We start from the raw sequence: 22,369 nt of genomic DNA, 5'->3' as shown, positions 1-22,369 counted from the left end.
TAGATATATCTTTTGTAGATATTTTCTTCTAATCTATGACTTGTCTTCTCATTCTCTTGACATTGTCTTCTGCAGAGCAGAAGTTTTTTTTATTTTAGTTAAGTCTAGCTTCTCAGTTTTTCCTTTTATAGATTGTGACTTGCATTTGACTTTTTAGATACAACATCCAAAGTCATCTAGATTTTCTTCTGGAAACTTTTAAAACTCTGAAGAGTTTTATGGTTTTGTGTTTTACATTAAAGTATGTAATCCATATAGAGTTGATTTTGTGAAGGTTGTATTGTCTGTGTCTAGGTTCATTTTTGGTATTCAGTATCCAGTTAAAGCCTCTCGATGAAGGTGAAAGAGGAGAGTGAAAAAGTTGGCTTAAAACTCAGCATTCAGAAAACGAAGATCATGGCATCTGGTCCCATCACTTCATGGGAAATAGATGGGGAAAGAGTGGAAACAGTGTCAGACTTTATTTTTTGGGGCTCCAAAATCACTACAGATGGTGACTGCAGCCATGAAATTAAAAGACACTTACTCCTTGGAAGAAAAGTTATGACCAACCTAGATAGCATACTGAAAAGTAGAGACATTACTTTGCCAACAAAGGTCCGTCTAGTCAAGGCTATGGTTTTTCCAGTGGTCACGTATGGATGTGAGAGTTGGACTGTGAAGAAAGCTGAGTGCCGAAGAATTGATGTTTTTGAACTGTGGTGTTGGAGAAGACTCTTGAGAGTCCCTTGGACTGCAAGGAGATCCATCCAGTCCATTCTGAAGGAGATCAGCCCTGGGATTTCTTTAGAAGGAATGATGCTAAAGCTGAAACTTCAGTACTTTGGCCACCTCATGGGAAGAGTTGACTCACTGGAAAAGACTCTGATGCTGGGAGGGATTGGGGGCAGGAGAAGAAGGGGATGACAGAGGATGAGATTGCTGGTTGGCATCACTGACTCGATGGACGTGAGTCTGAGTGAACTCCGGGAGTTGGTGATGGACAGGGAGGCCTGGCGTGCTTCGATTCATCGGGTTGCAAAGAGTCGGACATGACTGAGTGACTGAACTGAACTGATCGAGTTTCAGCATTATTTGTTTAAAAGACTATCTTTACTTCACTGTATTGCCTTTGCTCCTCTGTCAGAGATCAGTTAAATGCATTTACATATACCTATATCTGGGCTCTCTATTCTGTCCACATTGATCTATTGTCTATTGTTTTGCCAACAGTATACTGTACCTGATCACTATTAATAGTATGGTAATAGCTTTATATTATGTCTTGAAATCAGAATGTGTCAGTCCTCCAGCTTTACTCTCCCTCATCACCGTGTTGGCTGTCCTGGATCTTCTGCCCATCTGTGTAAACTCTAGAAACCATTTCTTTTGTCAATATGGTATTTTGCTCTGCTTCTGATTGGGATTGTGTTGAATGTATAAATTTGAGAAGAACTAACATAGTGATAGTATTGAGTCTTCCTATTCATATTCATGGAATGTCTGGCTATTTATTTAGTTCTTCTTTATCCTCAGCTTTTTAGTTCATCTCCAATTTGAAATGTTTTTCATATCTGCAATTGTTTGATTATATATAATTAATATTGAAGTATTATGTTACAATTTTCTTCTCTTTTATAGCTGTTTTTATTTTTTATGTTTTTAAGAATTTTCATCTACTGAAAAGTTTCGATTTGTCTTTCCTTCTAATAGAAACTTGTATGGTTGCTGGGTTTATTGGACATTTTTTTATGTGTTTTGACTATTATGTTGGAGTGTCTCTAGACATATAGGTAGGGGTTTGGGTGACTTACTTGGTTTCTTAATTCCATAGAACCTTGTTTGATTGCTTTTGGCTGATACATGAATTTTTTAATGGGTATAACTTATGTCGGTATGCTCTTTATTCTTCATTGCTTCATTCCTTCCGTTTATCAGCACACCTCCAGAGATACCCCCTTTTTTCATGGTGCTTCCTTTCTCCCTCAGAAATAATACCTTCTCAAGGCTTTCACCTTTGGCGACAGCCCTTCTCATACACCTTTCAAACTTTTTCTTTTTGGCCTTCCTGTGGCTAATGCTTTATTTCACTGCATTCTGCATTCTTAAGGTTTCTCCACTCAGAGTTGGACTGTCTTGGTAGTAAACCTTAGCTGGTTTTTTTATTTTTTTTTTTTTTTTTGCCACCTTAGAGACCCCACCATACCTTCCTCTTTTACAAGGTCCTCATCTGACTCTGTACTTGGATAATTTCAAAGCCAACTCAGTTGGCCTCAGATTTTTGTCTCCAAATTACATGTATAATTAGGTACTATTCCTGTTTCCTAGTTATGCCATAGGTATGAGCTGTGTGTGCTCTTATCCTAATGATTTGTGTATTTTTTGGAACTTGTGTCTGGAGATGTGTACTCACATAGGATTGCTGTGAGTATCTGGAATCCTAGCCCTTTAAGTATTTTGCAGTCCAGCTTCTAGGTAATTATGAGATTGAGCCATATAAATTTGGTTCAGTTTTGCACTATTGAATACCAGCAATTCTGTATGGTTCCACCTAATAGAACGGTAAGCGATCTTTTTACCCTTGTGTATATGATAAAGGTATTATTTTTAGTATTAATTCCAAGGTTTTAAGGCTGTATTTAATTAACCCTACAGAGGTTTAATTAACATACAATAAAATACATCCATTTTAGTGTACAGTTCAGTGAGTACTGATAGTTGTTTACACTTATGTACCACCACCATGTCAAGACATAAAACTTTCCATCACTCTAAAAAGCTCTAATGTATACCGTTGTAGTCAGCCTTACCCCCCACTCCAAGAAACCAGTAAACCACTTCTGTCATTAGGTTAGATTTCTAAAGGCCACATTCCTACATTGGCCTGTCAGTCTTTCATGATCTCAGGTTTGCTTCTCTCCAAGTGTCACCTAGCTATCATTCCTCTCTTTGGCCTCAGGGCCTTTTCATTTATGAGTCCATCAATGTGTTTTCTGCCTGGCACTTTAAATTTCACATGCCTTGAAGTTATGTCTGTCTCTGCAGGATCCATGATGCTTTTCTCTTCCTTGACTTTGCCCATGCTGTTCTCTACCAGGAAAGGACTTTCCTCCTTAACTAATGTTCTCCCTAGCCTGATTTATTCCTACTCATCTTTCTAAAATCAGATTTTATACTACTGATTTTAGACTGGATGATATTTATAAATTGTATTTTCTTTATTATATAAATGTCTCCTTCACTAGTTTGAGCACCTTGAAAGCAGCAATGTCCTCTTCAATTTGCTTTCCCATCACCTGTGTACCTGGCACATGATAGGTAGTTAATAAATGTTTGATTAATGATAAATGAGTTTCAACTCTTGTATATAATTTGAGTTAAAATTAAATCTCCATAGGATCAGTTAAAGACATCTTTAATAGATATTTAGGCAAACTGAAATTGAGCTAATAGTATTTTTTAAGTGTGAGGAGAAATGGGCATTGTTTGCTTACACACCATAGTTGTACTTGCAAAAATTAGTTTTAAAGTACTTTTTCATAAGGCAGTTCTATTTCCAGTTTTTTAAGGAATCTCCACACTGTTCTCCATAGTGGCTGTACTAGTTTGCATTCCCACCAACAGTGTAAGAGGGTTCCCTTTTCTCCACACCCTCTCCAGCATTTATTATTTGTAGACTTTTGGATCGCAGCCATTCTGACTGGTGTGAAATGGTACCTCATAGTGGTTTTGATTTGCATTTCCCTGATAATGAGTGATGTTGAGCATCTTTTCATGTGTTTGTTAGCCATCTGTATGTCTTCTTTGGAGAAATGTCTATTTAGTTCTTTGGCCCATTTTTTGATTGGGTCATTTATTTTTCTGGAGTTGAGCTGTAGGAGTTGCTTGTATATTTTTGAGATTAGTTGTTTGTCGGTTGCTTCATTTGCTATTATTTTCTCCCATTCTGAAGGCTGTCTTTTCACCTTGCCTTATGATCCAGCAATCCCACTGCTGGGCATACACACTGAGGAAACCAGAATTGAAAGAGACACGTGTACCCCAATGTTCATCGCAGCACTGTTTATAATAGCCAGGACATGGAAGCAACCTAGTTGTCCATCAGCAGATGAATGTATAAGAAAGCTGTGGTACATATACACAATGGAGTATTACTCAGCCATTAAAAAGAATACATTTGAATCAGTTCTAATGAGGTGGATGAAACTGGAGCCTATTATACAGAGTGAAGTAAGCCAGAAGGAAAAACATAAATACAGTATACTAACGCATATATATGGAATTTAGAAAGATGGTAACAATAACCCAGTGTACGAGACAGCAAAAGAGACACTGATGTATAGAACAGTCTTATGGACTCTGTGGGAGAGGGAGAGGGTGGGAAGATTTGGGAGAATGACATTGAAACATGTAAAATATCATGTAAGAAACGAGTTGCCAGTCCAGGTTCGATGCACGATACTGGATGCTTGGGGCTAGTGCACTGGGACGACCCAGAGGGATGGTATTGGGAGGGAGGAGGGAGGAGGGTTTAGGATGGGGAACACATGTATACCTGTGGTGGATTCATTTTGATATTTGGCAAAACTAATACAATTATGTAAAGTTTAAAAATAAAATAAAATTAAAAAAAATAATAAAGTACTTTTTCAGTTCTTCTCTAGCCATGTGTTTATGGAACTGTATCAGTCAGTGTCTGTGGAGAAAAATAGTCCATCTTTGTTCAAAGAATGAGCTATATGGAATAATAATGATTTGAAGTGAAGTGAAATGAAGTCTCTCAGTCATGTCCAACTCTTTGCAACCCCATGGACTGTAGCCTACCAGGCTTCTCCGTCCATAGGATTTTCCAGGCAAGAATACTGGAGTGGGTTGCCATTTCCTTCTCCAGGAGATCTTCCCAACCCAGGGATTGATCCTGGGTCTCCAGCATTGTAGGCAGACGCTTTACCGTCTGAGCCACCTTTAAGATCTGTAAAGAAAGATTTGTTTAGCTTCCATTCACATTCACTTTAAACTTTGATAAGTATATCAGTTAATTGTTTACTTGTGTGTCTCCTGTTATATAATAAGCTCAAGGGCCAGAGGTAGATCACAGCAGTCTTTTTTCTTGTAAGTTTCTTGTCTTTAATAGCTAGTGAATATCTTGAGTTGATTCTGTGCTTCATATTTATTGCCCTGTTACATACCCAGGCATGGTACCCTACTATATTCATCCTAAAATCGTATTGTGTATTAGTCACTCAGTTGTGTCCAGCTCTTTACAACCCCTTGGATAGTAGCCTGCCCTGCTCCTCTGTCCATGGGATTCTCCAAGCAAGAATACTGGAGTGGGTTGCCATTTCCTTCTCTAAAATTGTAATAGGTATGAAGAAAATCGTTTAATATTTAATGTTAATACCAGTCATTAGTGTCTGATTCTAGATAACAACCTGATGTGGGCTTATATTTTCCAACATATCTTGAAAAATCTGCATTTTAATATTCATTTATATTATAAAAATTGGGACAAACAGTAATGGTCTCTTGATGGGTAGGAATAATTTCCAGGTATTATAAAAATCACTATTATATTCAAACCTTTGTTCTTTCTGAATGTATACCTTTATAATATGATACTATTTTTACCTGAACTAGATTTTTATGCTCTTCTTTCTATGTTGGCAACCTGATTTTGTGCCTTTGTTTTTATAAACTAGGAGGGATCTGAAAAACAGCTGTGCTACCAGCAGAGCTGGCTCAGAATTAAACAGTGACTACTGTTCTTCTTGAATGTGTCACTGAATAGCAGAGTTATCTAAGCTTTTCTGGAGGAACTTATGTTTTAGCTAAGAATAAAGTTCAGCAAAACATATAGGTATTGTGCTTCTGAAAAGAAACTTCTAATTTATTAAACATAATCTATGATCTTGCTTTGTTGTATGGTAAAAAATTTGAAAGTGCTACAGGTACTCAAACTTACCCTCTATGTGACATTTTAAAAATATGAAACTATAATTTGAAAATTTCCCATTTTTATTAATAAAGGGTAATATTTGTCCATTTTTATTTTATATCCATACTGTTGTTTAAAATATAACTTTATTTTGCATTGTAGTGTGTGCAGAGAATATTTCCAAAATGGTGGGAAGAGAAAAGCACTTGAAAAAGATGAGAAAAGAGCTATACTCGGCACTAAGACCACTCCAGCCTTAAATACGCATGAATCTTCTAAACTTGAAGGTCATTTAACCAACCTCAGCTTTACAAACCCTGAATTTATAACTGAGTAAGTATATCTGTGTTAATAATGTAAAATAATGGTTTACAACAGGTAGTGGGCAGTTTGCTTCTCTGGTAGTGTTAGTTTGAGAAATGTAAATTTGTAATACTATTACATAGGAAAGTAGCATAAACTTTTAAGGGACATCTGGGAAACTAATAGTTCCATAGCATAGATTGGTCTTACTAAAAATGAGAAAGAATCATTCATTAAATGTTATAATAATTATATTTATGGTAATACAAAATATGAAAACAGCAAAATCCAATTAAATTAAATTTAAAGTGGCTGTCCACTAACAAAGAAAGCACAAATAAAGAATTGATAGAAGATGATGATGATGATGATGATGATGATCAGGCTTCTGTGGTGGTTCAGCTGGTAAAGAATCTGCCTGCAATGCAGGAGACCCAGCTTCGATTCCTGGGTTGGGAAGATGCCCTGGAGAAGGGAATGTCTACCCACTCCAGTATTCTTGCCTGGAGAAGTCCATGGACAGAAGAGCTTGGCAGTCCATGGAGTTACAAAGAGTTGGACATGATTGAGTGACGAACACGTAGATTTCTAATAGAATTAATTGCCATTATTTTATTGTCAATATAAAAACCTGCCTGCTGGTAATACATATGCATATAGGCACAAATTTTATTTAATAAATACATGAGTATTTTCCCAGTTTTATTGAGATATAATCGACATATAGGGGCTTCCGTGGTGGCTCAATGGTAAAGAATCCACCTGCAATGCAGGAGAAATGTGGGTTCAACCCCTGGGTCTGGGAGATCCCATGGAAAAGGAAAAAGCAACCAACTCCAGTATTTTTGCCTGGGAAATCTCACAGACAAAGGAGCCTGGCAGGCTATAGTCCATGATGTTGCAAGAGTCAGACATGACTTAGCGACTAAACCACCACCACCAGTCGACATACAACATTGTTTAAGACATACAACAAAATGATTTAATATGTATATAATGTAAAAAGATTACCACAGTGAGTTTAGTTAACCATACCTCACCTAATTACCCTTTTTTCTTTATGAGAACTTTTATTAATATCAGTTATCAAATATTCAATATAGTATTGTTAACTATAGTCACCACACTGGACATTATATCTCTAGAACTTAATTGAAAATACCTTTCACCCAATCTCCTATCTTCAAATCCTTAGCTCTGACAATCACAAATCCGATTTCTGTTCCTATCAGTTTGATTTTCTTTGATTCTACATAGAAGATCATATAGTATTTGTCTTTTCATGTCTGACTTCAGTTAGTGTAATGACCAAGGTCCATCTGTATTCTCGAAAATGGCAAGATCTCCCCCTTTCTTATGACTAAATAGTATTTCACTGTGTGTTCAGTGCAATTAATTACTAATAGTATTAAAATTATTTTTATATTGTAGTATCAGAATAAGTTTGTGGAATCAAGTAATATTTTATTACTCCCTTAAAATAATTCTAGAAACATTCCTGACAGACAGTGAAGGCTAACCATGGAAATTAAACTAAACTCTTAAAACAGTTACACACCTGTGATTATCAACATAACATTTCCTTTGGTTATTTTGATTTTGTACCATGTTGAAATATCTAGTTGGGTATTTTTTTTTTTTGCTTAGTCACTCTGTCTTGTCTGATTCTTTGTGATCCCATGGACTGTAGCCCACCAGGCTCCTCTGTCCGTGGGGATTCTCCAGACAAGAATACTGGAGTGGGTTGCCATGCCCTCCTCCAGGGGATCTTCTCAACTCAGGGATTGGACCCAGGTCTCCCACACTGCAGGTGGATTCTTTACTATCTGAGCCACCAGGAAAGCCCAGTTAGGTATAAACAATTTCACTAAAAAAATTAAAATATGTTTGATTAATTCTGTAGGAAAAGATCTTTACCTTTATTCAAAGGTTACTACAAAGCTTATAAAGCATAATGAGTTGCTAAACAGCTTATACCTCAAGTATTCATTCTTAAGTATTTTAAAAATATTGACCAGTGTAAGAAATTATAGGGACTTCATTCATGGTCCAGTGGTTAAGTCTTTGCGCTTCCAACACAAGGGACATGGGTTCAATCCCTGGTTGGGGAACTAAGATCCCACATTCCACATGATGTGGCAAAAAAAAAAGAAATGATATAGTCACACAACTACCAAAAAACCAGGTACATATGGAAAATATGAATCTTAGCATTTTTATATGGTTCTTTATTACAGGCTCTGTTTCATTGTTGAGATAACGCTGTTTGTTACATTGTCATATTTTCCTTTAATTCTTTAAACATGGTTTCTTTGAATTTTTTGCGCATTTCTATAATAGCTGATTTGAGGTCTTGGCTAAATACAACATTTGGGCTCACTCAGAATCTTTCTATTTACTGCCGTTATTCTAGAATTTGGATTACACTTTCCTGTTTTTCCTGCATGTCTCATCACTTTTTGTTGAAAACTGTCCAGTGTATTTTTGATCATTTGTTTTGGAACTCTTGTTTGGATTTTTCCCTCAAGGAAGATGGGTAGTGATGGTTTTTTTAGTAGTCTGCCTGTACTTAGTTTGTGGGATCTGTTTCCCTGGTAGTTTGTACATTATTATTTTTAATTTTTTAGGCTGGTTTGCTAGGGTTGCAACTGTGTCTAGACAGATTAGGGGTCAATGATAAATCAGAAGTTGTGCTCAAATACCTCTCTAAACCTGTGAGGCCTCCAGCCTTTGCCAGTGGATGTGTGTTGATTTGGGAGTACATTTAAAATTAAGGCAGTGTTCAAGTCTGCCTCACCTTCTGCTTTCCGTCAGGCCCTCATGGGTCTCCCGTACATGTTCATTTAGCCTCCCAATCAGCCAAGGCTATGTGAAGAGTTTCTGTAGCCCTTCTGTGTCTCTCTCATTTCCGGAATCTTTGCGGAATTTCTAAATTTCTGACCAGCCTTCCAGTCTACAGTTCAGGCCAACCAAAACTGCAACCTGAAGCTAGCATAGATGCTTACATTCCCTGTTTGTTCCTTACCGAGTTTGCTACTTAATTCTGTGTGTGTTTTTCACTGTTTACTCAAAATCCCTTTAACCCTTTCCAGAAGTGAAGTTGCTTTTTTTCACAGCCAGCCCTATCCTCAAAGAATTTCCATACCAACTGAGAAAAGGGTGAAGGTAATGAGGGTGGCTTCAGGCAAAGGCACCACAAATCCCCACTGTTGTTAACCAAGATTCAGCTAGTTTTCATGAATTAACACTTAGCAACATGCTTGTGTATGTTCGAGCCCTCAAATGGTTGTTTTTCATGATTGTGTTCTTTGTTATAGTTGTTTCTTGAAGAGTGTATTTGCCAGCCTCTCCCTTGCTATAGTCAAATTTCAGTATCTGGTTTAATTTTAAAGGAAAAAGAGTATTTTAAGTACTTAAAAGAAATATGATTGTTTATATGTTATTGTTTAACTATTAATGTCATTGTTTAACTATCAATGGTTTAAATATTGAAGTTAAGCATTGAAACATCTTAGCCTAAGATGGCTAGGTTTAGATTTTCTTCATTCTAGAAACTATTTCATACAGCATCTGGCCCCAGTATGTTCAAGTATACTTATTCTTCCTATTCCTCTTACTCTTACTGCAGCTTGTATTCTAGTACCATGGAACTATGTAAATTTCCCTAGTGGTATATGCTTGGTCTCACTGGCAGTTGCAAGTGCAGTATATCCTTTTTCTGATCAACTATTGCTATATTACATTAGGATATATTTGAAATATCTTCCCTTTCAGAATTTAACTTGAACATCTCAAAAGAATTGATACTCTGGTACCAATAGCAAACCTTTTTATAGCTCTATTACAGTACTTCTCAAGTTGTATTAAAGTAATTATTGTATATTTTTCTGACTACAAATTAAATAAGATAACAGTGTGAAAATGTGGAAAAATTATTACTTAATTCTGGTTACATTTAGGTATATTTCTTTCCAGTCCTTTTAATAGGCCTCATTTCTTACACAATAGAGACCATATAATATAAAAATTTTTATGTAAACTGCTCTTGCTATGCTATTGAAACAATCATTCTGCATTATACTTTATCATAAATAATCTACCACTGTATGCATCTAAATATAAAGTGATCCTCAGTACAAAATAATGCTCAGTTTTCCCAAAGAGAATCTCTGCTCTCTTGTACATAACACTTGCAGAGAGGTAAATGAAATAGTCAAAGGTCAGATGTTTACTCTATTTATAGATATTATATAGGTGATATGTGTTTATTGCTATCTGAATCTGTTTAACTTGTGATTTTGCATAGCAAGCGTAGATGTGCTCAGTCATGTCTAATTCTTTGTGACTCCATGGATTATAGCCAGGCTCCTCTGTCCATGGAATTTTCCAGGCAAGAATACTGGAATGGGTTGGGATTTCCTCCTCGAAATTTCCCCACCTAGGGATTGAACCCGAATCCCTTGAATCTCCTGCATTAGTAGGTGGATTCTTTATCACTGTGCTACTTGCAAATGTAGATAGCAAAGATTATCTTTTTCCTGGTCTTATCCCAAAATAAAATCATTTTGATTTCTGGGTTCAGATAAGTTCTCACATAGCAAAAATACCTTTGGTCTTTTTTCACTTACATTTTATGAAGACCAAAAATTTTTTATTGCTGCTGCTGCTAAGTTGCGTCAGTCGTGTCCTACTCTGTGCCACCCTGTAGACTGCAGCCCAACAGGCTCCTCTGTCCCTGGGATTATCCAGGCAAGAATACTGGAGTGGGTTGCCATTTCCTTCTCCAATGCATGAAAGTGAAAAGTGAAAATGAGGAGTCACTTTTAAAATAGCATCTATAGCTCAGAATTGAGATGTTACTTTTTGAGTTTTATCCCAAGCCCCAATTACTGCCATTCTTTCTAATAGTAAAATAGCTGTGTCCCAACCCTCCTTCATCTTGTACATATATACTTGTAAATGATATGAAATAAGTACTTTGATGCCTTTTAAAAAGTTTGATTTTTTTTTCAAAACATTTACCAAATAAACCATATTCTGGACTGTAAAACACACCTTAACAAATTTAGAAAGATTTGAGTTATAGAAGATATTCTCTCAAACCACAATAGAATTAAACTATAAATCAATAACAGTGAGAGCTCAGTTCAGTTCAGTCACTCAGTCGTGTCTGACTCTTTGCGACCCCATGAATCACAGCACTCCAGGCCTCCCTGTCTGTCACCAACTCCCGGAGTTCACTCAGACTCAAGTCCATCGAGTCAGTGATGCCATCCAGCCATCTCATCCTCTGTCGTCCCCTTCTCCTCCTGCCCCCAATCCCTCCCAGCATCAGAGTCTTTTCCAATGAGTCAACTCTTCGCATGAGGTGGCCAAAGTACTGGAGTTTCAGCTTTAGCATCATTCCCTCCAAAGAAATCCCAGGGCTGATCTCCTTTAGAATGGACTGGTTGGATCTCCTTGCAGTCCAAGGGACTCTCAAGAGTCTTCTCCAACACCACAGTTCAAAAGCATCAATTCTGCGCTCAGCTTTCTTCCCAGTCCAACTCTCACATCCATACATGACCACAGGAAAAACCATAGCCTTGACTAGACGGACCTTTGTTGGCAAAGTAATGTCTCTGCTTTTCAGTATGCTATCTAGGTTGGTCATAACTTTTCTTCCAAGGAGTAAGTGTCTTTTAATTTCGTGGCTGCAGTCACCATCTGCAGTGATTTTGGAGCCCAAAACAATAAAGTCTGACACTGTTTCCACTGTTTCCCCATCTATTTCCCATGAAGTGATGGGACCAGATGCCATGATCTTCGTTTTCTGAATGTCGAGTTTTAAGCCAACTTTTTCACTCTCCTCTTTCACCTTCATCAAGAGGCTTTTTAGTTCCTCTTCACTTTCTGCCATAAGGGTGGTGTCATCTGCATACCTGAAGTTATTGATATTTCTCCTGGCAATCTTGATTCCAGCTTGTGCTTCTTCCAGTCCAGCGTTCCTCATGATGTACTCTGCATATAAGTTAAATAAGCAGGGTGACAATATACAGCCTTGACATACTCCTTTTCCTATTTGGAACCAATCTGTTGTTCCATGTCTAGTTCTAACTGTTGCTTCCTGACCTGCATACAGATTTCTCAAGAGGCAGGTCAGATGGTCTGGTATTCCAGACAATGAGAGCTAAAGGGCTCAAAATGTTTGTAGACTCTCTAATTAGCATATGTGTCAAAAAGTCTCAGTAGAAATTTTTAAATATTGATACTTTGGACTAAATGAAAATGCATCTTATCACAATTGAAGAGCTATAGTGAAAGAAGGCTTAGAGGGAAATTTTTAACATTGAATGCATATATTAGAAAAGAAGAAGGATGTAAAATCAGTAATATAAGCTTCTACCATAGGAAACTAGGAAAACAGAACCAAATTAGATCTAAAGTAAAAGGAAAAGAAATATTGAAAATTAGAATAGAAATTAATGAAATCTGAAAACAGGGAAACCACAGAGAGAATCAGTGGAACCAAAAGCTGGTTCTTTGAAGGGCAGTAAAACTGATAAACCTCTGGTCAAACTACCAAGAAAAAAAAGATAAATTACTAATATTAAAAATGAAAGAAAGCGATGACTATTGATACCATGGACAGTAAAAGGATAATATAGGAATATTATAAATAACTATGCCCACAAATTTGATAACTTAGATGAAATGGATATGACTGTGTATATAAAAATGATGACCAAAATTCTTTTTGGAGGGCTTCTTAAACTAAATGTGCTTCCTTGGTAAGATATAAAGCATTCCCCCCAGATTCTGTTAAACTCAGTTTATAAGATTTTTATTATAGTTTGTATATTATGCCCTCAATAGAAAGTAAATTAAAGATTTACTATCTAAAACAGTTTATTATCTTAGTAATTAGAATTGAATCTAATTTGATCTAATAAAAATATAAAGCTAGTTAGACTTATGTAGAATTACAGAAAAGTAATTTAGAAAATAGGGTCTTTGGTGTTTTAACTAACAATTTACCATTCTCTAATGAGTTATTGCTGCAGCTGCTGCTAAGTTGCTTCAGTCGTGTCCAACTCTGTGCGACCCCATAGACAGCAGCCCACCAGGCTCCCCTGTCCCTGGGATTCTCCAGGCAAGAACACTGGAGTGGATTGCCATGTCCTTCTCCAGTGCATGAAAGTGAAAAGTGAAAGGGAAGTTGCTCAGTCGTGTCCGACCCTCAGCGATCCCATGGACTGCAGCCTTCCAGGCTCCTCCATCCATGGGATTTTCCACTGGAGTGGGGTGCCATTGCCTTCTCTGAATGAGTTACCTAAAGCCTAGTAAAACTCATCCTAAAATATCAGTGAATGTTATTCACTTTATGGGGGTGACAGAGACATGTCCTATTACCTGTTTTATGGTTCTTAATGATAATTTAGTGGTTATTAACAACCTCTTCCATTTCTCCTTTTCATCTTTTAAAAAAAAAAGTCTTCATCTTAATACATGTACTATATAAGGACATGTCCTTGTATCAGTCCATTTCTTGTCCATTTTTAATATTAGATTGGTGTAAAAGTAATTGTGGTTTTGCATTGTTGAACTTTGCTGTGTGATATTGGAATACATTCTTAAATAAATGTGGTTATGTTATATGTCATTTTAATTCACATTTCTCACTTTATGTTTTTTTGCTAATGATTTATTACTTGCTGTTTATTTTATATTTATTTTAGACTAGGGAAATGATGTTAGACAAAAAGCAAATTCCAGTGATTTTCTTATTAGAGTTCAAAATGGGTTGTAAAGCAGTGGAGACAACTCACAACATCAACAGCACGTTTGGCCCAGGAACTGCTAACGAACAAACGTACAGTGCAGTGGTAGTTCAAGAAGTTTTGCAAAGGAGATGACAGCCTTGAAGATGAGATGCGAAGTGGTCATCTACTGGAAATTGACAACAAACAATTGAGAGAATCATCGAAGCAACTACATGAGAAGTTGCCGAAGAACTCAGCGTCAACCTTTCTACAGTCATTCCTCATTTGAAGCAAATTGGAAATGTGAAAAAGCTTGATAAGTGACTGCAATCCAAAAAAGTTGTCATTTTGAAGTGTCATCTTCTCTTATTTTGTGCAGCAACAATGATTGGATTGTGACATGCAATGAAAAGTGGATTTTATACAACAACCCGGCAACAACCAGCTCAGTCGTCAGACCGAGAAGCTGCTCCAAATCCCTTCCCAAAGCTAAACTTGCACCAAAAAAAAAATCAGGGTCACTGTGTAGTGGTCTCCTGCCCATGTGACTCACTACAGTTTTCTGAATCCCAGTGAAGCAATTACATCTGAGAAGTGTGTTCAGCAAATGAATGAGATGCATCAAAAACTGCAAAGCTTGCAGCCAACTTTGGTCAACTAAAAGGGCCCCATTCTTCTCCATGACCATGCCCAACCACCTGACAACAACCAGCGCTTCAAAAGTTGAACAAATCGGGCTATGAAGTTTTGCCTCATCCTCCATATTCACCTGACTTCTCGTCAGCTGACTATCACTTCTTCAACCATCTCAACAACTTTTTGCAGGGAACATGCTTCCAGAACCAGCAGAATGCTTTCCAAGAGTTCACTGAATCCCAGAGTACAGATTTTTATGTTGTAGGAATAAACTTATTTCTCATTGGCAAAAATTAGTTGACTGTAATTGTTCCTATTTTGATTAGTAAAGATGTGTTTGAGTCTAGTTATAATGATCTAAAATTCACAGTCCAGAAGCACAATTACTTTTTCATCCAAAAGCACAGTTACTTTTTCACAACCTAATAGCAGCGCATACCCTTTTTTCCCTTTTAAATGTGGTTCCTGTGTTCTCTACTCTTCATTTTCATATCATCCCCTGGCAGCTTAATTTACTTCCATGATTTTGGTTACCCATGTATATGCTGATGATACCAAATCTGTATTTCCAGTTCAGAGCTCTGATCTGATCTTCACATATCTAGGTGCCTGCTAAACTTCTCTGGTTGTATTTTTGCCTGTGAGATACCTTTATATCGTGAGCAAGCTAATATTCTCCCCTTTTCTACTGAATCACCCAAATTTGTTCCTCTTCCAGTATTCCCTGGTTCATTAAATGTGTTTGTATGCCTAAGCTAGAAACTTGAAGATTTTTTACTTGACTCCTTCTCTATCTCAAGGCTTCCCTCATAGCTCAGCTGGTAAAGATTCTGCCTGCAATGCAGAAGACCCTGGTTCGATTCCTGGGTAGGGAAAATCCCCTGGAGGAGGGCAGGGCAAGCCACTCTGGCATTCTTGCCTGGAGAATCTGCATGGACAGAGGAGCCTGGTGGGCTGCAGTTCATGGGGTCACAAAGAGTTGTACATGACTGAGTGACTAAGCACAGCACAGTGCAAGTTTAACAGTTCTCTGTATCAATGAGTTACTTCAATGGAGTTGTTTACCTATTGTTGACAAAGCCTGTGAGATACCTTTGTATCATGAGCAAGCTAATATTTTCCCCTTTACTACTGAATTTGTTCCTCTTCCAGTGTTCCCTTTTTCATTAAATGCGTCTGTATGCCAAAGCTTGAAACTTAAAGATTTATTCTTGACTCCTTCCCTATCTCACTTCGCACATCTAGTTTATCACCAAGTCCTATTATTGTTTCCAAGTTATCAATATCATTTCAGTCTGTCTACCCCTCTGTGTCCTCTTCTCCCACCAGGGCAATTACAATAGACTCCTATTTCCAGTTTTACTGAAGTTCATTATCCACAGTTCAACCTGAGAATTTTATCTGAAACATAAACCTGATGCTCACTTGGCAAACTCTCCTAACCATTCAGGGATTTTCTTTTGCTCTGAGATAGAATGCAGGTTCCTTGGCATAACATAAAAAATCCTTCATTATCCTTCATTATTGAGCTTTGCATCCCTCATTTCCTTGGTACCTTTTCTTTTTAACTATATGACTCAATAATACTGATCTTCCTTTTATTCATATAAAATTCTAGCTTCTGCCTGGTGTTTTTCCTTCTGCCTAGAATATCCCTCTCACAAGCCAGCATTTAACCCCTTCAACCTGCATAATTTCCTTTTAATCCTTATATAGTCTTAAACATTCAACACTCTGAGGAAGAACTTCCTTTACTCCTAGGTTCGGTATCATCAACAAAACTACATACTTCTCTAACTAACAGCAGATCTCAAAGTATGATCCATGGATCTCTAGGAGTCTCTGAAGCCCTTTTGGGGAGGTCTGTGAGTTCAAAGTATTTCATGTTAATATTAAAATAGTATTTGCCTTTTTTACTATGTTGCTGTTTGTACTGATAGTTCAGAAGAAGTGGTAGATAAAATTACTGGCATCTAAGCACGATCAAGGCAGTGAAACCAAGTTATATTAATAGTCATTGTATTCTTCATCATGAACCCACTTTTTTTTTTAAAAAAAGGCCAGTTTCAATTTAAGATTGTTGGTGATGAGACAATAAAAATTATAAATCATATTCAACGTAACTCTTGAGTAATTATCTATTATGTCATATGATGAAATGGGAAGTACACAAAAGGCAAACTGAAACATCATGGCATGATTAGCTATTATCTGTTTAGCCAGATTTGCAACAACAACAACAAAAAATGTTAAACAATGTCACTTTTCTCATTAACATTTTTATTTTGGAAAGTAGAATTTTTTTTCAAAAATACTATGTATGTTAACCTATGATGATTTTTATTTTGCTGTTTTTTAAATAAAAAATTTTTTTCTCAGCTTGTTTTATACAGTAAACATCAATTTATATAACCTGTATGAACAAAAGTTCTTTGAGATCTTTTTTTTAAGAGTGGAAAGGGATTCTGAGACCAAAAAGTTTGAAAACCCCTGCTCCAACGCATTGTATTTTTCTTATTCTGTTTATGGTTTACCTTTCCTTTTAGACCACTTTGTAAACCCTGTGAAGGTAAGGTCCACATCTGCCTTGCACCTCAGCTCCTAGCATAGTGCCAACACATACAAGGTCCTCAATAGATACTTGTTAAGTTAAATAAGTTCAACAGGATATATTTATTATTATTATCTTGCATATTATTGAAAATGTGAGTCTCAGGCTAAGAAAAAATTTTAAAAATCAAAAAATATATATAGAAATATAATCTGCATCTGGGATTATTTTGATTGTTGGAAGTATGTGATAGCATCTGGATATACAGAATATCACCTGAATCAGTCTGGAGAAAAACTGTATAGTAGAAGGAGAGAAGGAAAGAGAGAAACCTCAGTTATGGAACTTTAGGTAGTGCTTATGTATAATAGGAATGAAAAGGAAACTATAATGAACATAATAGTTCAGTATGGATTATCCAATTAAAGATAATCATTAATTGGACACAGATTGAGAAGATGTTCTTAAGAGAACCATGGTAGCAAGTGAAAAGATTAAGATAGGATAATGTCTTTTGGGAAATTCAGGAGTTTCCCCAAATGACTACAACACATGTATTATTTTGTATTTGTTAAGTCTATAATTTTTTTTATTATCTTGAATCACCTAAGTAGAATATAACTGAATTTATTTTTAATGCTAATACAACAGCATTAACTAAATTAGAGAATGGAGAGATGCTGGCAATTGGCTAAAGTTAAGGAACAGAAGGCATATGTATATATATAGAATTGAGTGGGTTGAAGAGTAAATTGTGTTGTTTTTGCTGCAGTTTTAAATCATCACCCCCTTCTTATCTCCAGGAAAATCACTTTCTTAATAAAAATCCCCTCTATAGTACTTCTCCAGAAGACATGCTTTACTTGAAAGCTTTGTTCTTATCCCTCTTCCTTTTGTAGATAAGTCTTTCTGGTCCAAAATTTTAAAAATCACTCATTACACTCAGAGAATGGATTTTTCGTTGGTTAATGCCATTTTTTCTAGTTAACTAGAGTAACTTGCTCTTTTGATATTGAATCTTAGAAAACATTTACCAACTTTTTTTTCATTTAATAATTTTATATGGAGTGTTGGAGGGTGATGGTACTTATGTTTTCTTTGACATTTTTAAATCACTTGCATTTTGATAAGTGTAACTCATTCTTTGTCATAGCATTTTTATATGAAAGTGTCAAAATATTGCTGTGGTAAGTCATGGTTAAGGATAGTACTCTGCAGATTTTAACTTTTAAACATATAATAGTGATTTTCAGAGATTTCGGATAAAGTAAAGTACATTTCATGATACGGTATATTGAACATAGTTGGATTCTTCATTGTCGTATTTAGAAGCATCATAGCCAGTTATCAAGAGGGAAAGTCAGTTGAGACAAATTTTAACTGGTGGAATGTTTAACCTTCAATTTGCACTGTAATTTTAATTTTGTTACACACAGTCCCAAAGTCTGTATTTGAAAGGCAAAACTAGTGACCACTAGGGTGAAGTATAAAGTAGCCCCAGCAACCGGAACATTTAAGCAGGTATATTTTCAGTCATTCAAAAAAGTAATATTTACTAAATGCTACTGTATTTCTAACTCTATGCTAGATACATGGAAAAGTAAGGTTTTAAAAAACATAGCATAATACCAAGGGAGGTAAATGTATGTAAAAGTAGTAGGTGGCTTAGTTTACTTCTTCAGCTTCATATTTCTGTATTTATTACTCTTGGTTGTTTACTTGGTAGTTAAAAAGTATAGGGTGTTCCCAGAGCAAAGCCATTGTTTTTCATGTCTTATTTTTAAATATTAACAGTATTAAGTCACCAAAGTAGTTGGCTTATTTGCATTTTAATTTAAATTCAGTTCTTTTTTGCTGAGTATAAGAAAAACAGATATTGTGCTTTTCAGAATCAGTATACCCTGTTTTATGATTTATCTGAGGAGGAGTGTTAATTTTTTTTTCAAAGTTTTGGTACATCAAAATACACAAGAGCAAGGGAAAAGAGGTGGGACAGATTTAATTTCACTTAGATTGTCAGTGTGCTCAGTGGCATTGGACCTGTAGACACTTATAAACTCTTTGAGGGCAGGTAATTCCTTTTCAAAAGAGTCGAGTGAATTCATATGAGAAAGTTGGAAAGTTGTAAGAGATCTTTCATTCCCATTCCCTTAAAAAATAATATTATTATACCTCATGTTTTAATCAGCATTGGTGATAATATATTTCCAGTATGTTTTACATGTTCTTTAATAATTTAAAATTGAGTACACAGTTTAAATTTAGCTTTTCTGTTTTTTGCATACCCAGTAAGTATGAAACTGGGAGGTTGAAAATTCACGGCTTTAAGCAGGTTTAATGAATTTTATCTTTGTCCCCATTATACTAAGATGGATAACTAAGCTCCTTATCACAGTATTATTTTAATTTTTCAGTTATTTTCATGAAGACAATAGTGCAATAAGTGGTATAACTGATAATGGCATGTGCAGGGGAAAACATGAATCCCAGTTTTTAAATACCTTCATATGTGTTATTTAACAGTTTCCCTACTTTGTTTATACTCTCATTCTTTTGAGAAAGTATAGCTGTAATATTGTTTGAAAGCATATTTAAGAGGGGGAAACAAAAGTATGGGTAAATTGGAAGACTGCTGTTAATTAAGTGAAACAAAGGAAATATAAAATTTTTCTGAGATCTAGTACTTAGGCCTAGATAGGATTTATGGTGAAGAAGAGGGTTAGTGTCTTTGACTTTCTAAACCTTCTACCATGAAGCTTATGGGGAAGCTGCTGTTTAAAAGAGATAAAATAGCTGAAACCCTGTAATCAATAAACAACTGCCTTGAGTTTCAGCCCACTCCTGCCTGACCACTTCTGTTTCACCAGGCAATAGATATTGTAGTCACAGGCTGCTGGTCACTGGAGAGCATGGCTTTTCCCTGATTCTCACCCATTTCCTTGCTTCACTTGGCCCATGGAAACTGCCTACCCATGGATCTGCCATAGACAGAGCTGGAATCTTTAGATTAGTCCCAGTGTTACACAGAGTTCTGAATATTTTCTTGCACCAAATTTAATAACACATTGTTACTATGCTTATTCTTACTATACTGATAATAGCCAAATTAGTCATATTGAGAACAGTATATGGAGGAGTGAACAGATAACCTCAGTTCCCAAATCATATATTATTTATGATGTTTTTTGAAGTGGTAGTCAAGAGTTGGACACGACTGAGCAACTGAACTGAACTGAATTCTCATGTAGTACTATATATTTATTATATTGTGTGTATTTCCCATTCTCAGTTCAGCTGTACTTATAGAAAGGCATGTAAAAATAATTCATGATATTTTATTAATAGAGCAGTTACCTAAATTATATTCCTTCTGTGTAAATTTAAGGTTAGTAACTTTGCCTTATAACTATATCATCAAATCAGATCAGATCAGTCGCTCAGTCGTGTCTGACTCTTTGCGACCCGTGAATCGCAGCACGCCAGGCCTCCCTGTCCATCACCCACTCCCGGGGTTCACTCAGACTCACATCCATCGAGTCAGTGACGCCATCCAGCCATCTCATCCTCTGTCGTCTCCTTCTCCTCCTGCCCCCAATCCCTCCCAGCATCAGAATCTTTTCCAATGAGTCAACTCTTCCCATGAGGTGGCCAAAGTACTGGAGTTTCAGCCTCAGCATCATTCCCTCCAAAGAAATCCCAGGGCTGATCTCCTTCAGAATGGACTGGTTGGATCTCCTTGCAGTCCAAGGGACTCTCAAGAGTCTTCTCCAACACCACAGTTCAAAAGCATCAATTCTTCGGCACTCAGCCTTCTTCACAGTCCAACTCTCACATCCATACATGACCACAGGAAAAACCATAGCCTTGACTAGACGAACCTTTGTTGCCAAGTAATGTCTCTGCTTTTGAATATGCTATCTAGGTTGGTCATAACTTTCCTTCCAAGGAGTAAGAGTCTTTTAATTTCATGGCTGCAGTCACCATCTGTAGTGATTTTGGAGCCCAGAAAAATAAAGTCTGGCACTGTTTCCACTGTTTCCCCATCTATTTCCCATGAAGTGATGGGGCCAGATGCCATGATCTTCATTTTCTGAATGTTGAGCTTAAAGCCACCTTTTCCACTCTCCACTTTCACTTTCATCAAGAGGCTTTTGAGTTCCTCTTCACTTTCTGCCATAAGGGTGGTGTCATCTGCATATCTGAGGTTATTGATATTTCTCCCGGCAATCTTAATTCCAGCTTGTGCTTCTTCCAGCCCAGCGTTTCTCATGATGTACTCTGCATATAAGTTAAATAAACAGGGTGACAATATACAGCCTTGATGTACTCCTTTTCCTATTTGGAACCAGTCTGTTGTTCCATGTCCAGTTCTAACTGTTGCTTCCTGACCTACATATAGGTTTCTCAAGAGGCAGGTCAGGTGGTCTGGTATTCCCATCTCTTTCAGAATTTTCCTCAGTTGATTGTGATCCACACAGTCAAAGGCTTTGGCATAATCAATAAAGCAGAAATAGATGTTTTTCTGGAACTCTTGCTTTTTCGATGATCCAGCAGATGTTGGCAATTTGATCTCTGGTTCCTCTGCCTCTTCTAAAACCAGCTTGAACATCTGGAAGTTCACAGTTCACGTAGTGCTGAAGCCTGGCTTGGAGAATTTTGAAATACCTGGCATACAGTAATTAGTATATATTTGAATAAGTGAAAGAAAAATATGGAAACAATTGAGTAATATGATATAGAAAGTATGAGAGTAATTGCTTTACTTCTGGAGAATATTTTAAAATTAAGAGTGTGGTCTTAACATGACCATAGATGTAATATGAACCTCCGATGGAAGCCTTCTTTGAAATATATAAGTTGTTGAAGAACCTTAGCCAGCTGGATTCTTTTCTACCTCAGTTTGCCAATGCAGTGGTTTTTAGCCTTCAAAGAAACATTGTTACCTATGTTAACTTTAATCTAAACCAGTAGCAGTAGAGGTCATAGCATAGAGCTTTTAAACTATAAATGTGAGTGTAGAGTAGTAAGGTATTTCAGAATGACATTGTCTTCCTCACACAATCTCTAAGCCTTTAGGCAATGTTTATTTGCATTAAGGACTGCTAAGAGGGGAAACCTGTTCTTCCCAGAATCTGGGTATTTTTATGCATTAGCTCTAGATTGAATACATATTCCCAAAGGTAGAAATAGTTTTGAAAACCCAAGAAAGTCTGTATATTTTAC

At 36.5% G+C, this 22,369-nt stretch overlaps 1 protein-coding gene across 1 annotated transcript in view; it reads left to right on the top strand.

Annotated features, from left to right (window-relative positions):
• SAMTOR (S-adenosylmethionine sensor upstream of mTORC1) overlaps nucleotides 1-22,369 on the top strand; it is a 79,427-nt gene that overhangs the window by 27,892 nt on the left and 29,166 nt on the right. The window contains exon 3 of the mRNA XM_005887433.3: nucleotides 6,077-6,247. Coding sequence (XP_005887495.1) covers nucleotides 6,077-6,247 — 171 coding nt within the window. The remainder of the gene's footprint in view (nucleotides 1-6,076; nucleotides 6,248-22,369) is intronic.

This window comes from Bos mutus, chromosome 4 (assembly GCF_027580195.1).
Source record: "Bos mutus isolate GX-2022 chromosome 4, NWIPB_WYAK_1.1, whole genome shotgun sequence".
NCBI lineage: Eukaryota > Metazoa > Chordata > Mammalia > Artiodactyla > Bovidae > Bos > Bos mutus.
This window is presented reverse-complemented; position numbering and strand designations above follow the sequence as displayed.